We start from the raw sequence: 26,391 nt of genomic DNA, 5'->3' as shown, positions 1-26,391 counted from the left end.
TTCTCTCCCTCTCTCATTCTTCCTTCTCTCCCTCTCTCATTCTTCCTTCTCTCCCTCTCTCACTTCCCCCTCTCTCTCTTCCCCCTCTCTCTCTTCCCCCTCGCCCCTCTCTCTTCTCTCTCCCCCCCTCTCTCTTCCCTTTATCCCTCACCCCTCCCTCTATCCATCCCTCTTCCCCCCCTCTCTCTTCCCCCTCTCTCTTCCCCCTCTCTCTTCCCCCTCTCTCTTCCCCCTCTCTCTTCCCCCTCTCTCTTCCCCCTCTCTCTCTCTCCCCCCCTCTCTCTTCCCTCTATCCCTCACCCCTCACTCTCCCTCACCCCTCACTCTCTCCCTCACCCTTCACTCTCTCCCTCACCCTTCACTCTCTCCCTCACCCTTCACTCTCTCCCTCACCCCTCACTCTCTCCCTCACCCCTCACTCTCTCCCTCACCCCTCACTCTCTCCCTCACCCCTCACTCTCTCCCTCACCCCTCACTCTCTCCCTCACCCCTCACTCTCTCCCTCACCCCTCCCTCTATCCATCCCTCTTCCTATCTCTCTTCCCTCACTCTATCCCTCCCTCTCTCGCTCCCCTCTTCTCTTTCTTCCCTCGCTCCCTCTAGGTTATGAGGATGATAAGGTCCAGCTGCCCTTCACTGTGACTGACCTGAAGGGACGCAACCTACAGCTGGTCACTGGGCCCCACAACGGACAGGTGTGTGTGTGTGAGAGAATAAAATCCAGCCCTACCAATTGAGATAACTAGATCAGCAGAAGGAGAGATGTGTCTGAGACACAGGGCCTGAGTGTTAATATTTACACCTGTTGTCTTCACTTAGTATTTGGAAGGAACCCAAGTCCAGGAGACCTGCAGTAAACCAGAACATGCTAATGTCTGTGTCCTGCAGAGTGTGTGTGTGTCCTACAGAGTGTGTGTGTGTGTCCTACAGAGTGTGTGTGTGTGTGTGTCCTACAGAGTGTGTGTGTGTGTGTCCTACAGAGTGTGTGTGTGTGTCCTACAGAGTGTGTGTGTGTGTCCTACAGAGTGTGTGTGTGTGTGTGTCCTACAGAGTGTGTGTGTCCTACAGAGTGTGTGTGTGTCCTACAGAGTGTGTGTGTGTCCTACAGAGTGTGTGTGTGTCCTACAGAGTGTGTGTGTGTGTGTCCTACAGAGTGTGTGTGTGTCCTACAGAGTGTGTGTGTGTGTGTGTCCTACAGAGTGTGTGAGTTAATGTTTAGACCTGCAGTAAACCAGAACATGCTAATGTGTGTGTCCTACTGAGAGTGTGTGTGTGTTATTGTTTTAGACCTGTAGTAAACCAGAAAATGCTGAAGTGTGTGTCTGTCCTACAGAGTGTGTGTCTGTCCTACAGAGTGTGTGTGTGGAGCAGTTGACTCTGGACTTTGAGTACCTGATCAACGAGGTGATCCGGAGCGACGCCCGCTGGGCTGCTCAGTTCTGTTCCTTCAACGACTACGACGTTGTTATACTGGAGGTACATAAATACACCATACCTCTATATACACTATATACACTAGACTATATACACACTATACACCTCTACACCTATATATACACTATATACACTAGACTATATACACACTATACACCTCTACACCTATATATACACTAGACTATATACACACTATACACCTCTACACCTATATATACACTATATACACTAGACTATATACACACTATACACCTCTACACCTATATATACACTATATACACACTATACACCTCTACACCTCTATATACACTATATACACTAGACTATATACACACTATACACCTCTACACCTATATATACACTAGACTATATACACACTATACACCTCTACACCTATATATACACTATATACACTAGACTATATACACACTATACACCTCTACACCTATATATACACTATATACACTAGACTATATACACACTATACACCTCTACATCTATATATACACTATATACACACTAGACTATATACACACTATACACCTCTACACCTATATATACACTATATACACTAGACTATATACACACTATACACCTCTACATCTATATATATACACTATATACACTAGACTATATACACACTATACACCTCTACATCTATATATACACTATATACACTAGACTATATACACACTATACACCTCTACACCTCTATATACACTAGACTATATACACACTATACACCTCTACACCTATATATACACTAGACTATATACACACTATACACCTCTACACCTATATATACACTAGACTATATACACACTATACACCTCTACACCTATATATACACTATATACACTAGACTATATACACACTATACACCTCTACATCTATATATACACTATATACACTAGACTATATACACACTATACACCTCTACATCTATATATACACTATATACACTAGACTATATACACACTATACACCTCTACACCTATATATACACTAGACTATATACACACTATACACCTCTACATCTATATATACACTATATACACTAGACTATATACACACTATACACCTCTACATCTATATATACACTATATACACTAGACTATATACACACTATACACCTCTACACCTATATATACACTAGACTATATACACACTATACACCTCTACATCTATATATACACTATATACACTAGACTATATACACCTCTACATCTATATATACACTAGACTATATACACACTATACACCTCTACATCTATATATACACTATATACACACTAGACTATATACACACTATACACCTCTACATCTATATATACACTAGACTATATACACACTATACACCTCTACACCTCTATATACACTAGACTATATACACACTATACACCTCTACATCTATATATACACTATATACACTAGACTATATACACACTATACACCTCTACACCTATATATACACTAGACTATATACACACTATACACCTCTACATCTATATATACACTATATACACTATATACACACTATACACCTCTACATCTATATATACACTATATACACTAGACTATATACACACTATACACCTCTACACCTATATATACACTAGACTATATACACACTATACACCTCTACACCTCTATATACACTATATACACTAGACTATATACACACTATACACCTCTACACCTATATATACACTAGACTATATACACACTATACACCTCTACACCTATATATACACTATATACACTAGACTATATACACACTATACACCTCTACATCTATATATAAACTATATACAGTAGACTATATACACACTATACACCTCTACATCTATATATACACTAGACTATATACACACTATACACCTCTATATACACTATATACACTAGACTATATACACACTATACACCTCTATATACACTATATACACTAGACTATATACACACTATACACCTCTACACCTATATATACACTAGACTATATACACACTATACACCTCTACATCTATATATACACTATATACACTAGACTATATACACACTATACACCTCTACACCTATATATACACTAGACTATATACACACTATACACCTCTACACCTATATATACACTAGACTATATACACACTATACACCTCTACACCTCTATATACACTAGACTATATACACACTATACACCTCTACATCTATATATACACTATATACACTAGACTATATACACACTATACACCTATATATACACTAGACTATATACACACTATACACCTCTACACCTATATATACACTATATACACTAGACTATATACACACTATACACCTCTATATACACTATATACACTAGACTATATACACACTATACACCTCTATATACACTATATACACTAGACTATATACACACTATACACCTCTACATCTATATATACACTAGACTATATACACACTATACACCTCTACACCTATATATACACTAGACTATATACACACTATACACCTCTACACCTATATATACACTATATACACTAGACTATATACACACTATACACCTATATATACACTATATACACACTAGACTATATACACACTATACACCTCTACACCTATATATACACTATATACACTAGACTATATACACACTATACACCTCTACACCTATATATACACTATATACACTAGACTATATACACACTATACACCTCTACACCTATATATACACTATATACACTAGACTATATACACACTATACACCTCTACACCTATATATACACTATATACACTAGACTATATACACACTATACACCTCTACATCTATATATACACTAGACTATATACACACTATACACCTCTACACCTATATATACACTAGACTATATACACACTATACACCTCTACACCTATATATACACTATATACACTAGACTATATACACACTATACACCTCTACACCTATATATACACTATATACACTAGACTATATACACACTATACACCTCTACACCTATATATACACTATATACACTAGACTATATACACACTATACACCTCTACACCTATATATACACTATATACACTAGACTATATACACACTATACACCTCTACACCTATATATACACTATATACACACTAGACTATATACACACTATACACCTCTACACCTATATATACACTATATACACACTAGACTATATACACACTATACACCTCTACACCTATATATACACTATATACACTAGACTATATACACACTATACACCTCTACACCTATATATACACTATATACACTAGACTATATACACACTATACACCTCTACATCTATATATACACTATATACACTAGACTATATACACACTATACACCTCTACATCTATATATACACTATATACACTAGACTATATACACACTATACACCTCTACACCTATATATACACTAGACTATATACACACTATACACCTCTACATCTATATATACACTATATACACTAGACTATATACACCTCTACATCTATATATACACTATATACACTAGACTATATACACACTATACACCTCTACATCTATATATACACTATATACACTAGACTATATACACACTATACACCTCTACACCTATATATACACTATATACACTAGACTATATACACACTATACACCTCTACATCTATATATACACTATATACACTAGACTATATACACACTATACACCTCTACACCTATATATACACTAGACTATATACACACTATACACCTCTACACCTCTATATACACTATATACACACTATACACCTCTACATCTATATATACACTATATACACTAGACTATATACACACTATACACCTCTACACCTATATATACACTAGACTATATACACACTATACACCTCTACACCTATATATACACTATATACACTATATACACTAGACTATATACACACTATACACCTCTACACCTATATATACACTAGACTATATACACACTATACACCTCTACACCTATATATACACTATATACACTAGACTATATACACACTATACACCTCTACATCTATATATACACTATATACACTAGACTATATACACACTATACACCTCTACACCTCTATATACACTATATACACTAGACTATATACACACTATACACCTCTACATCTATATATACACTATATACACTAGACTATATACACACTATACACCTCTACATCTATATATACACTATATACACTAGACTATATACACACTATACACCTCTACACCTATATATACACTAGACTATATACACACTATACACCTCTACACCTCTATATACACTATATACACACTATACACCTCTACATCTATATATACACTATATACACACTAGACTATATACACACTATACACCTCTACATCTATATATACACTATATACACTAGACTATATACACACTATACACCTCTACATCTATATATACACTATATACACTAGACTATATACACACTATACACCTCTACACCTATATATACACTATATACACTAGACTATATACACACTATACACCTCTACACCTATATATACACTAGACTATATACACACTATACACCTCTACACCTATATATACACTAGACTATATACACACTATACACCTCTACACCTATATATACACTATATACACTAGACTATATACACACTATACACCTCTACATCTATATATACACTATATACACACTAGACTATATACACACTATACACCTCTACATCTATATATACACTATATACACTAGACTATATACACACTATACACCTCTACACCTATATATACACTAGACTATATACACACTATACACCTCTACATCTATATATACACTATATACACTAGACTATATACACACTATACACCTCTACACCTATATATACACTAGACTATATACACACTATACACCTCTACACCTATATATACACTATATACACTAGACTATATACACCTCTACATCTATATATACACTATATACACTAGACTATATACACACTATACACCTCTACACCTATATATACACTAGACTATATACACACTATACACCTCTACACCTATATATACACTATATACACTAGACTATATACACACTATACACCTCTACATCTATATATACACTATATACACTAGACTATATACACACTATACACCTCTACACCTATATATACACTATATACACTAGACTATATACACACTATACACCTCTACACCTATATATACACTATATACACTAGACTATATACACACTATACACCTCTACACCTCTATATACACTATATACACTAGACTATATACACACTATACACCTCTACACCTATATATACACTAGACTATATACACACTATACACCTCTACATCTATATATACACTATATACACACTAGACTATATACACACTATACACCTCTACATCTATATATACACTATATACACTAGACTATATACACCTCTACATCTATATATACACTATATACACTAGACTATATACACACTATACACCTCTACATCTATATATACACTATATACACACTAGACTATATACACACTATACACCTCTACATCTATATATACACTATATACACTATATACACACTATACACCTCTACATCTATATATACACTATATACACTAGACTATATACACACTATACACCTCTACACCTATATATACACTAGACTATATACACACTATACACCTCTACACCTCTATATACACTATATACACTAGACTATATACACACTATACACCTCTACACCTATATATACACTAGACTATATACACACTATACACCTCTACACCTATATATACACTAGACTATATACACACTATACACCTCTACACCTCTATATACACTATATACACTAGACTATATACACACTATACACCTCTACACCTATATATACACTAGACTATATACACACTATACACCTCTACATCTATATATACACTAGACTATATACACACTATACACCTCTACACCTATATATACACTATATACACTAGACTATATACACACTATACACCTCTACATCTATATATACACTATATACACTAGACTATATACACACTATACACCTCTACATCTATATATACACTATATACACTAGACTATATACACACTATACACCTCTACATCTATATATACACTATATACACTAGACTATATACACCTCTACATCTATATATACACTATATACACTAGACTATATACACACTATACACCTCTACATCTATATATACACTATATACACTAGACTATATACACACTATACACCTCTACACCTATATATACACTAGACTATATACACACTATACACCTCTACACCTATATATACACTATATACACTAGACTATATACACACTATACACCTCTACACCTCTATATACACTATATACACTAGACTATATACACACTATACACCTCTACACCTCTATATACACTATATACACTAGACTATATACACACTATACACCTCTACACCTATATATACACTAGACTATATACACACTATACACCTCTACATCTATATATACACTATATACACACTAGACTATATACACACTATACACCTCTACATCTATATATACACTAGACTATATACACCTCTACATCTATATATACACTATATACACTAGACTATATACACACTATACACCTCTACATCTATATATACACTATATACACACTAGACTATATACACACTATACACCTCTACATCTATATATACACTATATACACTAGACTATATACACACTATACACCTCTACACCTATATATACACTAGACTATATACACACTATACACCTCTACACCTCTATATACACTATATACACTAGACTATATACACACTATACACCTCTACACCTATATATACACTAGACTATATACACACTATACACCTCTACACCTATATATACACTAGACTATATACACACTATACACCTCTACATCTATATATACACTATATACACTAGACTATATACACACTATACACCTCTACATCTATATATACACTATATACACTAGACTATATACACACTATACACCTCTACATCTATATATACACTATATACACTAGACTATATACACACTATACACCTCTACATCTATATATACACTATATACACTAGACTATATACACACTATACACCTCTACATCTATATATACACTATATACACTAGACTATATACACACTATACACCTCTACATCTATATATACACTATATACACTAGACTATATACACACTATACACCTCTACACCTATATATACACTAGACTATATACACACTATACACCTCTACACCTCTATATACACTAGACTATATACACACTATACACCTCTACATCTATATATACACTATATACACTAGACTATATACACACTATACACCTCTACATCTATATATACACTATATACACTAGACTATATACACACTATACACCTCTACATCTATATATACACTAGACTATATACACACTATACACCTATACATCTATATATACACTATATACACTAGACTATATACACACTATACACCTCTACATCTATATATACACTATATACACTAGACTATATACACACTATACACCTCTACACCTATATATACACTAGACTATATACACACTATACACCTCTACACCTATATATACACTAGACTATATACACACTATACACCTCTACACCTATATATACACTATATACACTAGACTATATACACACTATACACCTCTACACCTATATATACACTAGACTATATACACACTATACACCTCTACACCTATATATACACTATATACACACTAGACTATATACACACTATACACCTCTACACCTATATATACACTATATACACTAGACTATATACACACTATACACCTCTACACCTATATATACACTATATACACTAGACTATATACACACTATACACCTCTACATCTATATATACACTATATACACTAGACTATATACACACTATACACCTCTACATCTATATATACACTATATACACTAGACTATATACACACTATACACCTCTACACCTATATATACACTAGACTATATACACACTATACACCTCTACACCTCTATATACACTAGACTATATACACACTATACACCTCTACATCTATATATACACTATATACACTAGACTATATACACACTATACACCTCTACATCTATATATACACTATATACACTAGACTATATACACACTATACACCTCTACATCTATATATACACTAGACTATATACACACTATACACCTATACATCTATATATACACTATATACACTAGACTATATACACACTATACACCTCTACATCTATATATACACTATATACACTAGACTATATACACACTATACACCTCTACACCTATATATACACTAGACTATATACACACTATACACCTCTACACCTATATATACACTAGACTATATACACACTATACACCTCTACACCTATATATACACTATATACACACTAGACTATATACACCTCTACACCTATATATACACTATATACACTAGACTATATACACCTCTACATCTATATACACACTAGACTATATACACACTATACACCTCTACATCTATATATACACTATATACACACTACACTATATACACACTATACACTATATACACACTACACTATATACACACTATACACTATAAACACACTATACACTATATACACACTATACACTATATACACACCATACACCTATATATACACTATACACCATACACCTATATATACACACTATACACTATATATACACTATACACCATACACCTATATATACACTATACACCATACACCTATACACTATATATAATATATAATACACCATACCTATATATACACTATATACACTAGACTATATACACACTATACACCTCTACATCTATATATACACTATATACACTAGACTATATACACACTATACACCTCTATATACACTAGACTATATACACACTATACACCTCTACATCTATATATACACTATATACACTAGACTATATACACACTATACACCTATATATACACTAGACTATATACACACTATACACCTCTACACCTATATATACACTATATACACTAGACTATATACACACTATACACTATATACACACTATACACTATATACACCTATAGACCTATATACACACCATACCTATATATACACTAATCACCTCTATACACACTATACACTATTCACCTATAAATACACTATACACTATACACTATATACTATACCTATATATACACTAATCACCTCTATACACACTATACACTATTCACCTATAAATACACTTTACACTATACACTATATACTATACCTATATATACACTAATCACCTCTATATACACTATATACACACTATACACTATATACACACTATAGACCTATATACACACCATACCTATATATACACTAATCACCTCTATACACACTATACACTATTCACCTATAAATACACTTTACACTATACACTATATACTATACCTATATATACACTAATCACCTCTATATACACTATATACACACTATACACTATATACACACTATAGACCTATATACACACCATACCTATATATACACTGATCACCTCTATACACACTATACACTATATACACACTATACACTATATACACACTATAGACCTATATACACACCATACCTATATATACACTAATCACCTCTATACACACTATACACTATATACACACTATACACTATATACACACTATAGACCTATATACACACCATACCTATAAATACACTAATCACCTCTATACACACTATACACTATATACACACTATACACTATATACACACTATAGACTATTCACCTATATATACACTATACACTATATACTATACACTATATATACACTATATACTATACACTATATATACACTATACACACTATACACTATATACTATATACACTATATACTATACTATATACTATGTGGCAAAATGGCTTAAGGACAACAAAGTCAAGGTATTGGAGTGGCCATCACAAAGACCTGACCTCAGTCTTGTAGAACATTTGTGGGCAGAACTGAAAAAGTGTGTGCAATCAAGGAGGCCTACAAACCTGACTCAGTTACACCAGCTCTTGTCAGGAGGAATGGGCCAAAATGCACAACTTATTGTGGGAGGCTACCTGAAATGTTTGATCCAAGTTAAACAATTTAAAGGCAATGCTGCCAAATACTAATTGAGTGTATGTAAACTTCTGACCCACTGGGATTGTGATGAAAGAATTAAAAGCTTAAATAAATCATTCTCTCTACTATTATTCTGACATTTCACATTCTTAAAATAAAGTGGTGATCCTAGCTGACCTAAGACAGGGATTTTTTTTACTGGGATTAAATGTCAGGAATTGTGAAAAACTGGGTTTAAATGTATTTGGCTAAAGTGCATGAACTTCTGACTTCATCTGTAGCTGTGTGTGTGTGAAATAGAGATATATATATATATATATATATCTCTATTTCACACACACACTATAGACATACACACGACCCGTACCCATGCGTTCACACACAGGAGCATCAACAGACACTTAGTCTACAAGCGTGCACACTTACACACTGTGTGTGTATATATGTATATATATACGCACACACACTCACATCTGGTCAGACGGTAATGGTGTGTATTTGTGTGTATCAGGTGTGTCCAGAGACTAACACAGTGGTGATAAACATTGGGCTGCTGCTTCTGGCGTTCTCCAACCCTGAAGAGGAACACTGCAGGTAACTAACTACACTACACACACACACACACACACACACACACACACACACACACACACACACACACACACACACACACACACACACATCTATTTTTTAGGAAAGACATAGCCACGCTTCATCCCAGCTTGAACAAAAAATACAATTGTGGGCAGTCACCTGGTGAGGTGTTCTGGGGTCTGGAGGTCTGTTTTCCTCCCTAGACACCTGGTAAGGTGTTCTGGGGTCTGGAGGGCTGTTTTCCTGGCTAGTCACCTGGTGAGGTGTTCTGGGGTCTGGAGTGCTGTTCTCCCTCTGTTTTCCTGACAAGTCACCTGGTGAGGTGTTCTGGGGTCTGGATGGCTGTTTACCTGGATAGTCACCTGGTGAGGTGTTCTGGGGTCTGGAGGTCTGTTTTCCTGGCTAGTCACCTGGTGAGGTGTTCTGGGGTCTGGAGGGCTGTTTTCCTGGATGGTCACCTGGTGAGGTGTTCTGGGGTCTGGAGGTCTGTTTTCCTCTGTTTTCCTGACTAGTCACCTGGTGAGGTGTTCTGGGGTCTGGAGGTCTGTTTTCCTCTGTTTTCCTGACTAGTCACCTGGTGAGGTGTTCTGGGGTCTGGAGGGCTGTTCTCCCTCTGTTTTCCTGGATGGTCACCTGGTGAGGTGGTCTGGAGGTCTGTTTTCCTCTGTTTTCCTGATTAGTCACCTGGTGAGGTGTTCTGGGGTCTGGAGGGCTGTTCTCCCTCTGTTTTCCTGGATGGTCACCTGGTGAGGTGTTCTGGGGTCTGGAGTGCTGTTTTCCTCTCTAGTCACCTGGTGAGGTGTTCTGGGGTCTCGAGGGCTGTTTTCCTCTCTAGTCACCTGGTGAGGTGTTCTGGGGTCTGGAGGGCTGTTTTCCTCTGTTTTCCTGGCTAGTCACCTGGTGAGGTGTTCTGGGGTCTGGAGGTCTGTTTTCCTGGCTAGTCACCTGGTGAGGTGTTCTGGGGTCTGGAGGTCTGTTTTCCTGGATGTTCACCTGGTGAGGTGTTCTGGGGTCTGGAGGTCTGTTTTCCTGGCTAGTCACCTGGTGAGGTGTTCTGGGGTCTGGAGGTCTGTTTTCCTGGCTAGTCACCTGGTGAGGTGGTCTGGAGGGCTGTTCTCCCTCTGTTTTTCTGGATGGTCACCTGGTGAGGTGTTCTGGGGTCTGGAGGGCTGTTCTCCTGGATGGTCACCTGGTGAGGTGTTCTGGGGTCTGGAGGTCTGTTTTCCTCTGTTTTCCTGACTAGTCACCTGGTGAGGTGTTCTGGGGTCTGGAGGGCTGTTCTCCCTCTGTTTTCCTGGATGGTCACCTGGTGAGGTGTTCTGGGGTCTGGAGGTCTGTTTTCCTCTGTTTTCCTGACTAGTCACCTGGTGAGGTGTTCTGGGGTCTGGAGGGCTGTTTTCCTCTCTAGTCACCTGGTGAGGTGTTCTGGGGTCTCGAGGGCTGTTTTCCTCTCTAGTCACCTGGTGAGGTGTTCTGGGGTCTGGAGGTCTGTTTTCCTCTGTTTTCCTGGCTAGTCACCTGGTGAGGTGTTCTGGGGTCTGGAGGTCTGTTTTCCTGGCTAGTCACCTGGTGAGGTGTTCTGGGGTCTGGAGGGCTGTCCTCCCTCTGTTTTCCTGGATGTTCACCTGGTGAGGTGTTCTGGGGTCTCGAGGGCTGTTTTCCTCTCTAGTCACCTGGTGAGGTGTTCTGGGGTCTGGAGGTCTGTTTTCCTCTGTTTTCCTGGCTAGTCACCTGGTGAGGTGTTCTGGGGTCTAGAGGTCTGTTTTCCTGGCTAGTCACCTGGTGAGGTGGTCTGGAGGGCTGTTCTCCCTCTGTTTTCCTGGATGTTCACCTGGTGAGGTGTTCTGGGGTCTGGAGGGCTGTTCTCCCTCTGTTTTCCTGGATGTTCACCTGGTGAGGTGTTCTGGGGTCTGGAGGTCTGTTTTCCTGGATGGTCACCTGGTGAGGTGTTCTGGGGTCTGGAGGTCTGTTTTCCTGGCTAGTCACCTGGTGAGGTGTTCTGGGGTCTGGAGGTCTGCTCTCCCTCTGTTTTCCTGGATGGTCACCTGGTGAGGTGTTCTGGGGTCTCGAGGGCTGTTTCCCTCTCTAGTCACCTGGTGAGGTGTTCTGGGGTCTGGAGGTCTGTTTTCCGGGCTAGTCACCTGGTGAAGTGTTCTGGGGTCTGGATGTCTGTTTTCCTCTGTTTTCCTGGCTAGTCACCTGGTTAGGTGGTCTGGAGGTCTGTTTTCCTGGATGGTCACCTGGTGAGGTGTTCTGGGGTCTGGAGGTCTGTTTTCCTGGATGGTCACCTGGTGAGGTGTTCTGGGGTCTGGAGGTCTGTTTTCCTGGCTAGTCACCTGGTGAGGTGTTCTGGGGTCTGGAGGTCTGCTCTCCCTCTGTTTTCCTGGATGGTCACCTGGTGAGGTGTTCTGGGGTCTCGAGGGCTGTTTTCCTCTCTAGTCACCTGGTGAGGTGTTCTGGGGTCTGGAGGTCTGTTTTCCTGATTAGTCACCCACCTGGTGACGTGTTCTGGGGTCTGGAGGTCTGTTTTCCTGGATGGTCACCTGGTGAGGTGTTCTGGGGTCTGGAGGTCTGTTCTCCTCTGTTTTCCTGGGTAGTCACCTGGTGAGGTGTTCTGGGGTCTGGAGGTCTGTTTTCCTGGCTAATCACCTGGTGAGGTGTTCTGGGGTCTGGAGGTCTGTTTTCAGGCTAGTCACCTGGTGAGGTGGTCTGGAGGGCTTTTCTCCCTCTGTTTTCCTGGATGTTCACCTGGTGAGGTGTTCTGGGGTCTGGATGGCTGTCCTCCCTCTGTTTTCCTGGATGTTCACCTGGTGAGGTGTTCTGGAATCTGGAGGTCTGTTTTCCTGGATGGTCACCTGGTGAGGTGTTCTGGGGTCTGGAGGTCTGTTTTCCTGACTAGTCACCTGGTGAGGTGTTCTGGGGTCTGGAGGTCTGTTTTCCTGGATGGTCACCTGGTGAGGTGTTCTGGGGTCTGGAGGTCTGTTTTCCTCTGTTTTCGTGATTAGTCACCTGGTGAGGTGTTCTGGGGTCTGGAGGGCTGTTCTCCCTCTGTTTTTCTGAATGGTCACCTGGTGAGGTATTCTGGGGTCTGGAGGGCTGTTTTCCTCTCTAGTCACCTGGTGAGGTGTTCTGGGGTCTCGAGGGCTGTTTTCCTCTCTAGTCACCTGGTGAGGTGTTCTGGGGTCTGGAGGTCTGTTTTCCTGGCTAGTCACCTGGTGAGGTGTTCTGGGGTCTGGATGTCTGTTTTCCTCTGTTTTCCTGATTAGTCACCTGGTGACGTGTTCTGGGGTCTGGAGGTCTGTTTTCCTGGATGGTCACCTGGTGAGGTGTTCTGGGGTCTGGAGGTCTGTTCTCCTCTGTTTTCCTGGGTAGTCACCTGGTGAGGTGTTCTGGGGTCTGGAGGTCTGTTTTCCTGGCTAGTCACCTGGTGAGGTGTTCTGGGGTCTGGAGGGCTGTTTTCCTGGCTAGTCACCTGGTGAGGTGGTCTGGAGGGCTGTTCTCCCTCTGTTTTCCTGGATGTTCACCTGGTGAGGTGTTCTGGGGTCTGGATGGCTGTTCTCCCTCTGTTTTCCTGGATGGTCACCTGGTGAGGTGTTCTGGGGTCTGGAGGTCTTTTTTCCTGGCTAGTCACCTGGTGAGGTGTTCTGGGGTCTGGAGGTCTGTTTTCCTTGATGGTCACCTGGTGAGGTGTCCTGGGGTCTGGAGGGCTGTTCTCCCTCTGTTTTCCTTGATGTTCACCTGGTGAGGTGTTCTGGGGTCTGGAGGTCTGTTTTTCTGGATGGTCACCTGGTGAGGTGTTCTGGGGTCTGGAGGGCTGTTCTCCCTCTGTTTTCCTGATTAGTCACCTGGTGAGGTGTTCTGGGGTCTGGAGGGCTGTTCTCCCTCTGTTTTCCTGGATGGTCACCTGGTGAGGTGTTCTGGGGTCTGGAGGGCTGTTTTCCTCTCTAGTCACCTGGTGAGGTGTTCTGGGGTCTCGAGGGCTGTTTTCCTCTCTAGTCACCTGGTGAGGTGTTCTGGGGTCTGGAGGTCTGTTTTCCTGGATGGTCACCTGGTGAGGTGTTCTGGGGTCTGGAGGGCTGTTTTCCTCTCTAGTCACCTGGTGAGGTGTTCTGGGGTCTGGAGGTCTGTTTTCCTGGCTAGTCACCTGGTGAAGTGGTCTGGAGGTCTGTTTTCCTCTGTTTTCCTGGATGTTCACCTGGTGAGGTGTTCTGGGGTCTGGAGGGCTGTTCTCCCTCTGTTTTCCTGGATGGTCACCTTGTGAGGTGTTCTGGGGTCTGGAGGGCTGTTTTCCTCTCTAGTCACCTGGTGAGGTGTTCTGGGGTCTCGAGGGCTGTTTTCCTCTAGTCACCTGGTGAGGTGTTTTCTTTGGTCTGGAGGTCTGTTTTCCTGGATGGTCACCTGGTGAGGTGTTCTGGGGTCTGGAGGGCTGTTTTCCTCTCTAGTCACCTGGTGAGGTGTTCTGGGGTCTTGAGGTCTGTTTTCCTGGCTAGTCACCTGGTGAAGTGGTCTGGAGGTCTGTTTTCCTCTGTTTTCCTGGATGTTCACCTGGTGAGGTGTTCTGGGGTCTGGAGGGCTGTTCTCCCTCTGTTTTCCTGGATGGTCACCTTGTGAGGTGTTCTGGGGTCTGGAGGGCTGTTTTCCTCTCTAGTCACCTGGTGAGGTGTTCTGGGGTCTCGAGGGCTGTTTTCCGGGCTAGTCACCTGGTGAAGTGTTCTGGGGTCTGGAGGTCTGTTTTCCTCTGTTTTCCTGACTAGTCACCTGGTGAGGTGTTCTGGGGTCTGGAGGTCTGTTTTCCTGGCTAGTCACCTGGTGAAGTGGTCTGGAGGTCTGTTTTCCTCTGTTTTCCTGGATGTTCACCTGGTGAGGTGTTCTGGGGTCTGGAGGTCTGTTTTCCTGGCTAGTCACCTGGTGAGGTGTTCTGAGGTCTGGAGGTCTGTTTTCCTGGCTAGTCACCTGGTGAGGTGGTCTTGAGGGCTGTTCTCCCTCTGTTTTCCTGGATGTTCACCTGGTGAGGTGGTCTGGAGGTCTGTTTTCCTGGATGGTCACCTGGTGAGGTGTTCTGGGGTCTGGAGGTCTGTTTTCCTGGCTAGTCACCTGGTGAGGTGTTCTGGGGTCTGGAGGGCTGTCCTCCCTCTGTTTTCCTGGATGTTCACCTGGTGAGGTGTTCTGGGGTCTGGAGGTCTGTTTTCCTGGATGGTCACCTGGTGAGGTGTTCTGGGGTCTGGAGGTCTGTTTTCCTCTGTTTTCCTGATTATTCACCTGGTGACGTGTTCTGGGGTCTGGAGGTCTGTTTTCCTGGCTAGTCACCTGGTGAGGTGTTCTGGGGTCTGGATGTCTGTTTTCCTCTGTTTTCCTGACTAGTCACCTGGTGAGGTGTTCTGGGGTCTGGAGGTCTGTTTTCCTCTGTTTTCCTGATTAGTCACCTGGTGAGGTGTTCTGGGGTCTGGAGGTCTGTTTTCCTCTGTTTTCCTGATTAGTCACCTGGTGACGTGTTCTGGGGTCTGGAGGTCTGTTTTCCTGGATGGTCACCTGGTGAGGTGTTCTGGGGTCTGGAGGTCTGTTTTCCTGGATGGTCACCTGGTGAGGTGTTCTGGGGTCTGGAGGGCTGTTCTCTCTCTCTGTTTTCCTGGATGTTCACCTGGTGAGGTATTCTGGGGTCTGGAGGTCTGTTTTCCTGGATGGTCACCTGGTGAGGTGTTCTGGGGTCTGGAGGTCTGTTTTCCTGGATGGTCACCTGGTGAGGTGTTCTGGGGTCTGGAGGTCTGTTTTCCTGGCTAGTCACCTGGTGAGGTGTTCTGGGGTCTGGAGGTCTGTTTTCCTCTGTTTTCCTTGCTAGTCACCTGGTGAGGTGGTCTTGAGGGCTGTTCTCTCTCTCTGTTTTCCTGGATGTTCACCTGGTGAGGTATTCTGGGGTCTGGAGGTCTGTTTTCCTGGATGGTCACCTGGTGAGGTGTTCTGGGGTCTGGAGGTCTGTTTTCCTGGCTAGTCACCTGGTGAGGTGTTCTGGGGTCTGGAGGTCTGTTTTCCTCTCTAGTCACCTGGTGAGGTGTTCTGGGGTCTCGAGGGCTGTTTTCCGGGCTAGTCACCTGGTGAAGTGTTCTGGGGTCTGGAGGTCTGTTTTCCTCTGTTTTCCTGACTAGTCACCTGGTGAGGTGTTCTGGGGTCTGGAGGTCTGTTTTCCTGGCTAGTCACCTGGTGAAGTGGTCTGGAGGTCTGTTTTCCTCTGTTTTCCTGGATGTTCACCTGGTGAGGTGTTCTGGGGTCTGGAGGTCTGTTTTCCTGGCTAGTCACCTGGTGAGGTGTTCTGAGGTCTGGAGGTCTGTTTTCCTGGCTAGTCACCTGGTGAGGTGGTCTTGAGGGCTGTTCTCCCTCTGTTTTCCTGGATGTTCACCTGGTGAGGTGGTCTGGAGGTCTGTTTTCCTGGATGGTCACCTGGTGAGGTGTTCTGGGGTCTGGAGGTCTGTTTTCCTGGCTAGTCACCTGGTGAGGTGTTCTGGGGTCTGGAGGGCTGTCCTCCCTCTGTTTTCCTGGATGTTCACCTGGTGAGGTGTTCTGGGGTCTGGAGGTCTGTTTTCCTGGATGGTCACCTGGTGAGGTGTTCTGGGGTCTGGAGGTCTGTTTTCCTCTGTTTTCCTGATTAGTCACCTGGTGACGTGTTCTGGGGTCTGGAGGTCTGTTTTCCTGGCTAGTCACCTGGTGAGGTGTTCTGGGGTCTGGATGTCTGTTTTCCTCTGTTTTCCTGACTAGTCACCTGGTGAGGTGTTCTGGGGTCTGGAGGTCTGTTTTCCTCTGTTTTCCTGATTAGTCACCTGGTGAGGTGTTCTGGGGTCTGGAGGTCTGTTTTCCTCTGTTTTCCTGATTAGTCACCTGGTGACGTGTTCTGGGGTCTGGAGGTCTGTTTTCCTGGATGGTCACCTGGTGAGGTGTTCTGGGGTCTGGAGGTCTGTTTTCCTGGATGGTCACCTGGTGAGGTGTTCTGGGGTCTGGAGGGCTGTTCTCTCTCTCTGTTTTCCTGGATGTTCACCTGGTGAGGTATTCTGGGGTCTGGAGGTCTGTTTTCCTGGATGGTCACCTGGTGAGGTGTTCTGGGGTCTGGAGGTCTGTTTTCCTGGATGGTCACCTGGTGAGGTGTTCTGGGGTCTGGAGGTCTGTTTTCCTGGCTAGTCACCTGGTGAGGTGTTCTGGGGTCTGGAGGTCTGTTTTCCTCTGTTTTCCTTGCTAGTCACCTGGTGAGGTGGTCTTGAGGGCTGTTCTCTCTCTCTGTTTTCCTGGATGTTCACCTGGTGAGGTATTCTGGGGTCTGGAGGTCTGTTTTCCTGGATGGTCACCTGGTGAGGTGTTCTGGGGTCTGGAGGTCTGTTTTCCTGGCTAGTCACCTGGTGAGGTGTTCTGGGGTCTGGAGGTCTGTTTTCCTCTCTAGTCACCTGGTGAGGTGTTCTGGGGTCTCGAGGGCTGTTTTCCGGGCTAGTCACCTGGTGAAGTGTTCTGGGGTCTGGAGGTCTGTTTTCCTCTGTTTTCCTGACTAGTCACCTGGTGAGGTGTTCTGGGGTCTGGAGGTCTGTTTTCCTGGCTAGTCACCTGGTGAAGTGGTCTGGAGGTCTGTTTTCCTCTGTTTTCCTGGATGTTCACCTGGTGAGGTGTTCTGGGGTCTGGAGGTCTGTTTTCCTGGCTAGTCACCTGGTGAGGTGTTCTGAGGTCTGGAGGTCTGTTTTCCTGGCTAGTCACCTGGTGAGGTGGTCTTGAGGGCTGTTCTCCCTCTGTTTTCCTGGATGTTCACCTGGTGAGGTGGTCTGGAGGTCTGTTTTCCTGGATGGTCACCTGGTGAGGTGTTTTGGGGTCTGGAGGTCTGTTTTCCTGGCTAGTCACCTGGTGAGGTGTTCTGGGGTCTGGAGGGCTGTCCTCCCTCTGTTTTCCTGGATGTTCACCTGGTGAGGTGTTCTGGGGTCTGGAGGTCTGTTTTCCTGGATGGTCACCTGGTGAGGTGTTCTGGGGTCTGGAGGTCTGTTTTCCTCTGTTTTCCTGATTAGTCACCTGGTGACGTGTTCTGGGGTCTGGAGGTCTGTTTTCCTGGCTAGTCACCTGGTGAGGTGTTCTGGGGTCTGGATGTCTGTTTTCCTCTGTTTTCCTGACTAGTCACCTGGTGAGGTGTTCTGGGGTCTGGAGGTCTGTTTTCCTCTGTTTTCCTGATTAGTCACCTGGTGACGTGTTCTGGGGTCTGGAGGTCTGTTTTCCTGGATGGTCACCTGGTGAGGTGTTCTGGGGCCTGGAGGGCTGGTCTCCCTCTGTTTTCCTGGATGTTCACCTGGTGAGCTATTCTGGGGTCTGGAGGTCTGTTTTTCTCTGTTTTCCTGATTAGTCACCTGGTGACGTGTTCTGGGGTCTGGAGGTCTGTTTTCCTGGATGGTCACCTGGTGAGGTGTTCTGGGGCCTGGAGGGCTGGTCTCCCTCTGTTTTCCTGGATGTTCACCTGGTGAGCTATTCTGGGGTCTGGAGGTCTGTTTTCCTGGATGGTCACCTGGTGAGGTGTTCTGGGGTCTGGAGGTCTGTTTTCCTCTGTTTTCCTGATTAGTCACCTGGTGAGGTGTTCTGGGGTGTGGAGGGCTGTTCTCCCTCTGTTTTCCTGGATGGTCACCTGGTGAGGTGTTCTGGGGTCTGGAGGTCTGTTTTCCTGGCTAGTCACCTGGTGAGGTGTTCTGGGGTCTGGAGGGCTATTCTCTCTCTGTTTTCCTGGATGTTCACCTGGTGAGGTATTCTGGGGTCTGGAGGTCTGTTTTCCTGGATGGTCACATGGTGAGGTGTTCTGGGGTCTGGAGGTCTGTTTTCCTGGATGGTCACCTGGTGAGGTGTTCTGGGGTCTGGAGGTCTGTTTTCCTGGCTAGTCACCTGGTGAGGTGTTCTGGGGTCTGGAGGGCTGTTCTCCCTCTGTTTTCCTGGATGGTCACCTGTTGAGGTGTTCTGGGGTCTTGAGGGCTGTTTTCCTGGATGGTCCACCTGGTGAGGTGTTCTGGGGTCTGGAGGTCTGTTTTCCTGGATGGTCACCTGGTGAGGTGTTCTGGGGTCTGGAGGGCTGTTTTCCTCTCTAGTCACCTGGTGAGGTGTTCCGGGGTCTGGAGGTCTGTTTTCCTGGCTAGTCACCTGGTGAAGTGTTCTGGGGTCTGGAGGTCTGTTTTCCTCTGTTTTCCTGGATGTTCACCTGGTGAGGTGTTCTGGGGTCTGGAGGTCTGTTTTCCTCTGTTTTCCTGGATGGTCACCTGGTGAGGTGTTCTGGGGTCTGGAGGGCTGTTTTCCTCTCTAGTCACCTGGTGAGGTGTTCTGGGGTCTCGAGGGCTGTTTTCCTCTCTAGTCACCTGGTGAGGTGTTCTGGGGTCTGGAGGTCTGTTTTCCTCTGTTTTCCTGATTAGTCACCTAGTGAGGTGGTCTGGAGGTCTGTTTTCCTGGGTAGTCACCTGGTGAGGTGTTCTGGGGTCTGGAGGGCTGTTTTCCTGGCTAGTCACCTGGTGAGGTGTTCTGGGGTCTGGAGGTCTGTTTTCCTGACTAGTCACCTGGTGAGGTGTTCTGGGGTCTGGAGGGCTGTTTTCCTCTCTAGTCACCTGGTGAGGTGTTCCGGGGTCTGGAGGTCTGTTTTCCTGGCTAGTCACCTGGTGAAGTGTTCTGGGGTCTGGAGGTCTGTTTTCCTCTGTTTTCCTGGATGTTCACCTGGTGAGGTGTTCTAGGGTCTGGAGGGCTGTTCTCCCTCTGTTTTCCTGGATGGTCACCTGGTGAGGTGTTCTGGGGTCTGGAGGGCTGTTTTCCTCTCTAGTCACCTGGTGAGGTATTCTGGGGTCTCGAGGGCTGTTTTCCTCTCTAGTCACCTGGTGAGGTGTTCTGGGGTCTGGAGGTCTGTTTTCCTCTGTTTTCCTGACTAGTCACCTAGTGAGGTGGTCTGGAGGTCTGTTTTCCTGGTTAGTCACCTGGTGAGGTGTTCTGGGGTCTGGAGGTCTGTTTTCCTGGCTAGTCACCTGGTGAGGTGTTCTGGGGTCTGGAGGTCTGTTTTCCTGACTAGTCACCTGGTGAGGTGTTCTGGGGTCTGGAGGGCTGTTTTCCTCTCTAGTCACCTGGTGAGGTGTTCTGGGGTCTCGAGGGCTGTTTTCCTCTCTAGTCACCTGGTGAGGTGTTCTGGGGTCTGGAGGTCTGTTTTCCGGGCTAGTCACCTGGTGAAGTGTTCTGGGGTCTGGAGGTCTGTTTTCCTCTGTTTTCCTGGCTAGTCACCTGGTGAGGTGTTCTGGGGTCTTGAGGGCTGTTTTCCTGGATGGTCCACCTGGTGAGGTGTTCTGAGGTCTGGAGGTCTGTTTTCCTGGATGGTCACCTGGTGAGGTGTTCTGGGTCTGGAGGTCTGTTTTCCTCTCTAGTCACCTGGTGAGGTGTTCTGGGGTCTGGAGGTCTGTTTTCCTGGGTATTCACCTGGTGAGGTGTTCTGGGGTCTGGATGTCTGTTTTCCTCTGTTTTCCTGACTAGTCACCTGTTGAGGTGTTCTGGGTCTGGAGGTCTGTTTTCCTCTCTAGTCACCTGGTGAGGTGTTCTGGGGTCTGGAGGTCTGTTTTCCTGGATGGTCACCTGGTGAGGTGTTCTGGGGTCTGGAGGGCTGTTTTCCTCTCTAGTCACCTGGTGAGGTGTTCCGGGGTCTGGAGGTCTGTTTTCCTGGCTAGTCACCTGGTGAAGTGTTCTGGGGTCTGGAGGTCTGTTTTCCTCTGTTTTCCTGGATGTTCACCTGGTGAGGTGTTCTGGGGTCTGGAGGGCTGTTCTCCCTCTGTTTTCCTGGATGGTCACCTGGTGAGGTGTTCTGGGGTCTGGAGGGCTGTTTTCCTCTCTAGTCACCTGGTGAGGTGTTCTGGGGTCTGGAGGGCTGTTTTCCTGGCTAGTCACCTGGTGAGGTGTTCTGGGGTCTGGAGGTCTGTTTTCCTGACTAGTCACCTGGTGAGGTGTTCTGGGGTCTGGAGGGCTGTTTTCCTCTCTAGTCACCTGGTGAGGTGTTCTGGGGTCTCGAGGGCTGTTTTCCTCTCTAGTCACCTGGTGAGGTGTTCTGGGGTCTGGAGGGCTGTTTTCCTCTCTAGTCACCTGGTGAGGTGTTCTGGGGTCTCGAGGGCTGTTTTCCTCTCTAGTCACCTGGTGAGGTGTTCTGGGGTCTGGAGGTCTGTTTTCCGGGCTAGTCACCTGGTGAAGTGTTCTGGGGTCTGGAGGTCTGTTTTCCTCTGTTTTCCTGACTAGTCACCTGGTGAGGTGTTCTGGGGTCTGGAGGTCTGTTTTAATCTGTTTTCCTGATTAGTCACCTGGTGAGGTGTTCTGGGGTCTGGAGGGCTGTTCTCCCTCTGTTTTCCTGGATGGTCACCTGGTGAGGTGTTCTGGGGTCTGGAGGGCTGTTCTCCCTCTGTTTTCCTGGATGTTCACCTGGTGAGGTGTTCTGGGGTCTGGAGGTCTGTTTTCCTTGATGGTCACCTGGTGAGGTGTTCTGGGGTCTGGATGTCTGTTTTCCTGGCTAGTCACCTGGTGAGGTGTTCTGGGGTCTGGAGGTCTGTTTTCCTGGATGGTCACCTGGTGAGGTGTTCTGGGGTCTGGAGGGCTGTTTTCCTCTCTAGTCACCTGATGAGGTGTTCTGGGGTCTCGAGGGCTGTTTTCCTCTCTAGTCACCTGGTGAGGTGTTCTGGGGTCTGGAGGGCTGTTTTCCTCTCTAGTCACCTGGTGAGGTGTTCTGGGGTCTCGAGGGCTGTTTTCCTCTCTAGTCACCTGGTGAGGTGTTCTGGGGTCTGGAGGTCTGTTTTCCTCTGTTTTCCTGACTAGTCACCTGGTGAGGTGTTCTGGGGTCTGGAGGTCTGTTTTCCTCTGTTTTCCTGGCTAGTCACCTGGTGAGGTGTTCTGGGGTCTGGAGGTCTGTTTTCCTGGCTAGTCACCTGGTGAAGTGTTCTGGGGTCTGGAGGTCTGTTTTCCTCTGTTTTCCTGACTAGTCACCTGGTGAGGTGTTCTGGGGTCTGGAGGTCTGTTTCCCTCTGTTTTCCTGGCTAGTCACCTGGTGAGGTGTTCTGGGGTCTGGAGGTCTGTTTTCCTGGCTAGTCACCTGGTGAGATGTTCTAAGGTCTGGAGGTCTGTTTTCCTGGCTAGTCACCTGGTGAGGTGGTCTTGAGGGCTGTTCTCTCTCTGTTTTCCTGGATGTTCACCTGGTGAGGTGGTCTGGAGGTCTGTTTTCCTGGATGGTCACCTGGTGAGGTGTTCTGGGGTCTGGAGGTCTGTTTTCCTGGCTAGTCACCTGGTGAGGTGTTCTGGGGTCTGGAGGGCTGTTTTCCTCTCCAGTCACCTGGTGAGGTGTTCTGGGGTCTCGAGGGCTGTTTTCCTCTCTAGTCACCTGGTGAGGTGTTCTGGGGTCTGGAGGTCTGTTTTCCTGGCTGGGGTCTGGAGGGCTGTTTTCCTGGATGGTCACCTGGTGAGGTGTTCTGTTTTCCTGGAGGGCTGTTTTCCTCTGTTTTCCTGACTAGTCACCTAGTGAGGTGGTCTGTAGGTCTGTTTTCCTGGGTATTCACCTGGTGAGGTGTTCTGGGGTCTGGATGTCTGTTTTCCTCTGTTTTCCTGACTAGTCACCTAGTGAGGTGGTCTGTAGGTCTGTTTTCCTGGGTATTCACATGGTGAGGTGTTCTGGGGTCTGGATGTCTGTTTTCCTCTGTTTTCCTGACTAGTCACCTGGTGAGGTGTTCTGGGTCTGGAGGTCTGTTTTCCTCTCTAGTCACCTGGTGAGGTGTTCTGGGGTCTGGAGGTCTGTTTTCCTGGATGGTCACCTGGTGAGGTGTTCTGGGGTCTGGAGGGCTGTTTTCCTCTCTAGTCACCTGGTGAGGTGTTCCGGGGTCTGGAGGTCTGTTTTCCTGGCTAGTCACCTGGTGAAGTGTTCTGGGGTCTGGAGGTCTGTTTTCCTCTGTTTTCCTGGATGTTCACCTGGTGAGGTGTTCTGGGGTCTGGAGGGCTGTTCTCCCTCTGTTTTCCTGGATGGTCACCTGGTGAGGTGTTCTGGGGTCTGGAGGTCTGTTTTCCTGGATGGTCACCTGGTGAGGTGTTCTGGGGTCTGGAGGGCTGTTTTCCTCTCTAGTCACCTGGTGAGGTGTTCCGGGGTCTGGAGGTCTGTTTTCCTGGCTAGTCACCTGGTGAAGTGTTCTGGGGTCTGGAGGTCTGTTTTCCTCTGTTTTCCTGGATGTTCACCTGGTGAGGTGTTCTAGGGTCTGGAGGGCTGTTCTCCCTCTGTTTTCCTGGATGGTCACCTGGTGAGGTGTTCTGGGGTCTGGAGGGCTGTTTTCCTCTCTAGTCACCTGGTGAGGTGTTCTGGGGTCTCGAGGGCTGTTTTCCTCTCTAGTCACCTGGTGAGGTGTTCTGGGGTCTGGAGGTCTGTTTTCCTCTGTTTTCCTGACTAGTCACCTAGTGAGGTGGTCTGGAGGTCTGTTTTCCTGGTTAGTCACCTGGTGAGGTGTTCTGGGGTCTGGAGGTCTGTTTTCCTGGCTAGTCACCTGGTGAGGTGTTCTGGGGTCTGGAGGTCTGTTTTCCTGACTAGTCACCTGGTGAGGTGTTCTGGGGTCTGGAGGGCTGTTTTCCTCTCTAGTCACCTGGTGAGGTGTTCTGGGGTCTCGAGGGCTGTTTTCCTCTCTAGTCACCTGGTGAGGTGTTCTGGGGTCTGGAGGTCTGTTTTCCGGGCTAGTCACCTGGTGAAGTGTTCTGGGGTCTGGAGGTCTGTTTTCCTCTGTTTTCCTGGCTAGTCACCTGGTGAGGTGTTCTGGGGTCTTGAGGGCTGTTTTCCTGGATGGTCCACCTGGTGAGGTGTTCTGAGGTCTGGAGGTCTGTTTTCCTGGATGGTCACCTGGTGAGGTGTTCTGGGTCTGGAGGTCTGTTTTCCTCTCTAGTCACCTGGTGAGGTGTTCTGGGGTCTGGAGGTCTGTTTTCCTGGGTATTCACCTGGTGAGGTGTTCTGGGGTCTGGATGTCTGTTTTCCTCTGTTTTCCTGACTAGTCACCTGGTGAGGTGTTCTGGGTCTGGAGGTCTGTTTTCCTCTCTAGTCACCTGGTGAGGTGTTCCGGGGTCTGGAGGTCTGTTTTCCTGGCTAGTCACCTGGTGAAGTGTTCTGGGGTCTGTTTTCCTCTGTTTTCCTG

At 44.8% G+C, this 26,391-nt stretch overlaps 1 protein-coding gene across 3 annotated transcripts in view; it reads left to right on the top strand.

Moving 5' to 3' along the window:
• LOC110487221 (DDB1- and CUL4-associated factor 15) overlaps positions 1–26,391 on the top strand; it is a 41,681-nt gene that overhangs the window by 8,667 nt on the left and 6,623 nt on the right. For 2 of the 3 annotated variants that reach the window (XM_036939885.1, XM_036939886.1), the window contains exons 8-10: positions 604–695; positions 1,354–1,476; positions 12,156–12,238. In XM_036939885.1, coding sequence (XP_036795780.1) covers positions 604–695; positions 1,354–1,476; positions 12,156–12,238 — 298 coding nt within the window. The remainder of the gene's footprint in view (positions 1–603; positions 696–1,353; positions 1,477–12,155; positions 12,239–26,391) is intronic. The other variant, XM_036939887.1, reaches the window with a different exon arrangement.

The sequence above is a fragment of the Oncorhynchus mykiss genome, chromosome 13, assembly GCF_013265735.2.
Source record: "Oncorhynchus mykiss isolate Arlee chromosome 13, USDA_OmykA_1.1, whole genome shotgun sequence".
Lineage (NCBI taxonomy): Eukaryota > Metazoa > Chordata > Actinopteri > Salmoniformes > Salmonidae > Oncorhynchus > Oncorhynchus mykiss.
This window is presented reverse-complemented; position numbering and strand designations above follow the sequence as displayed.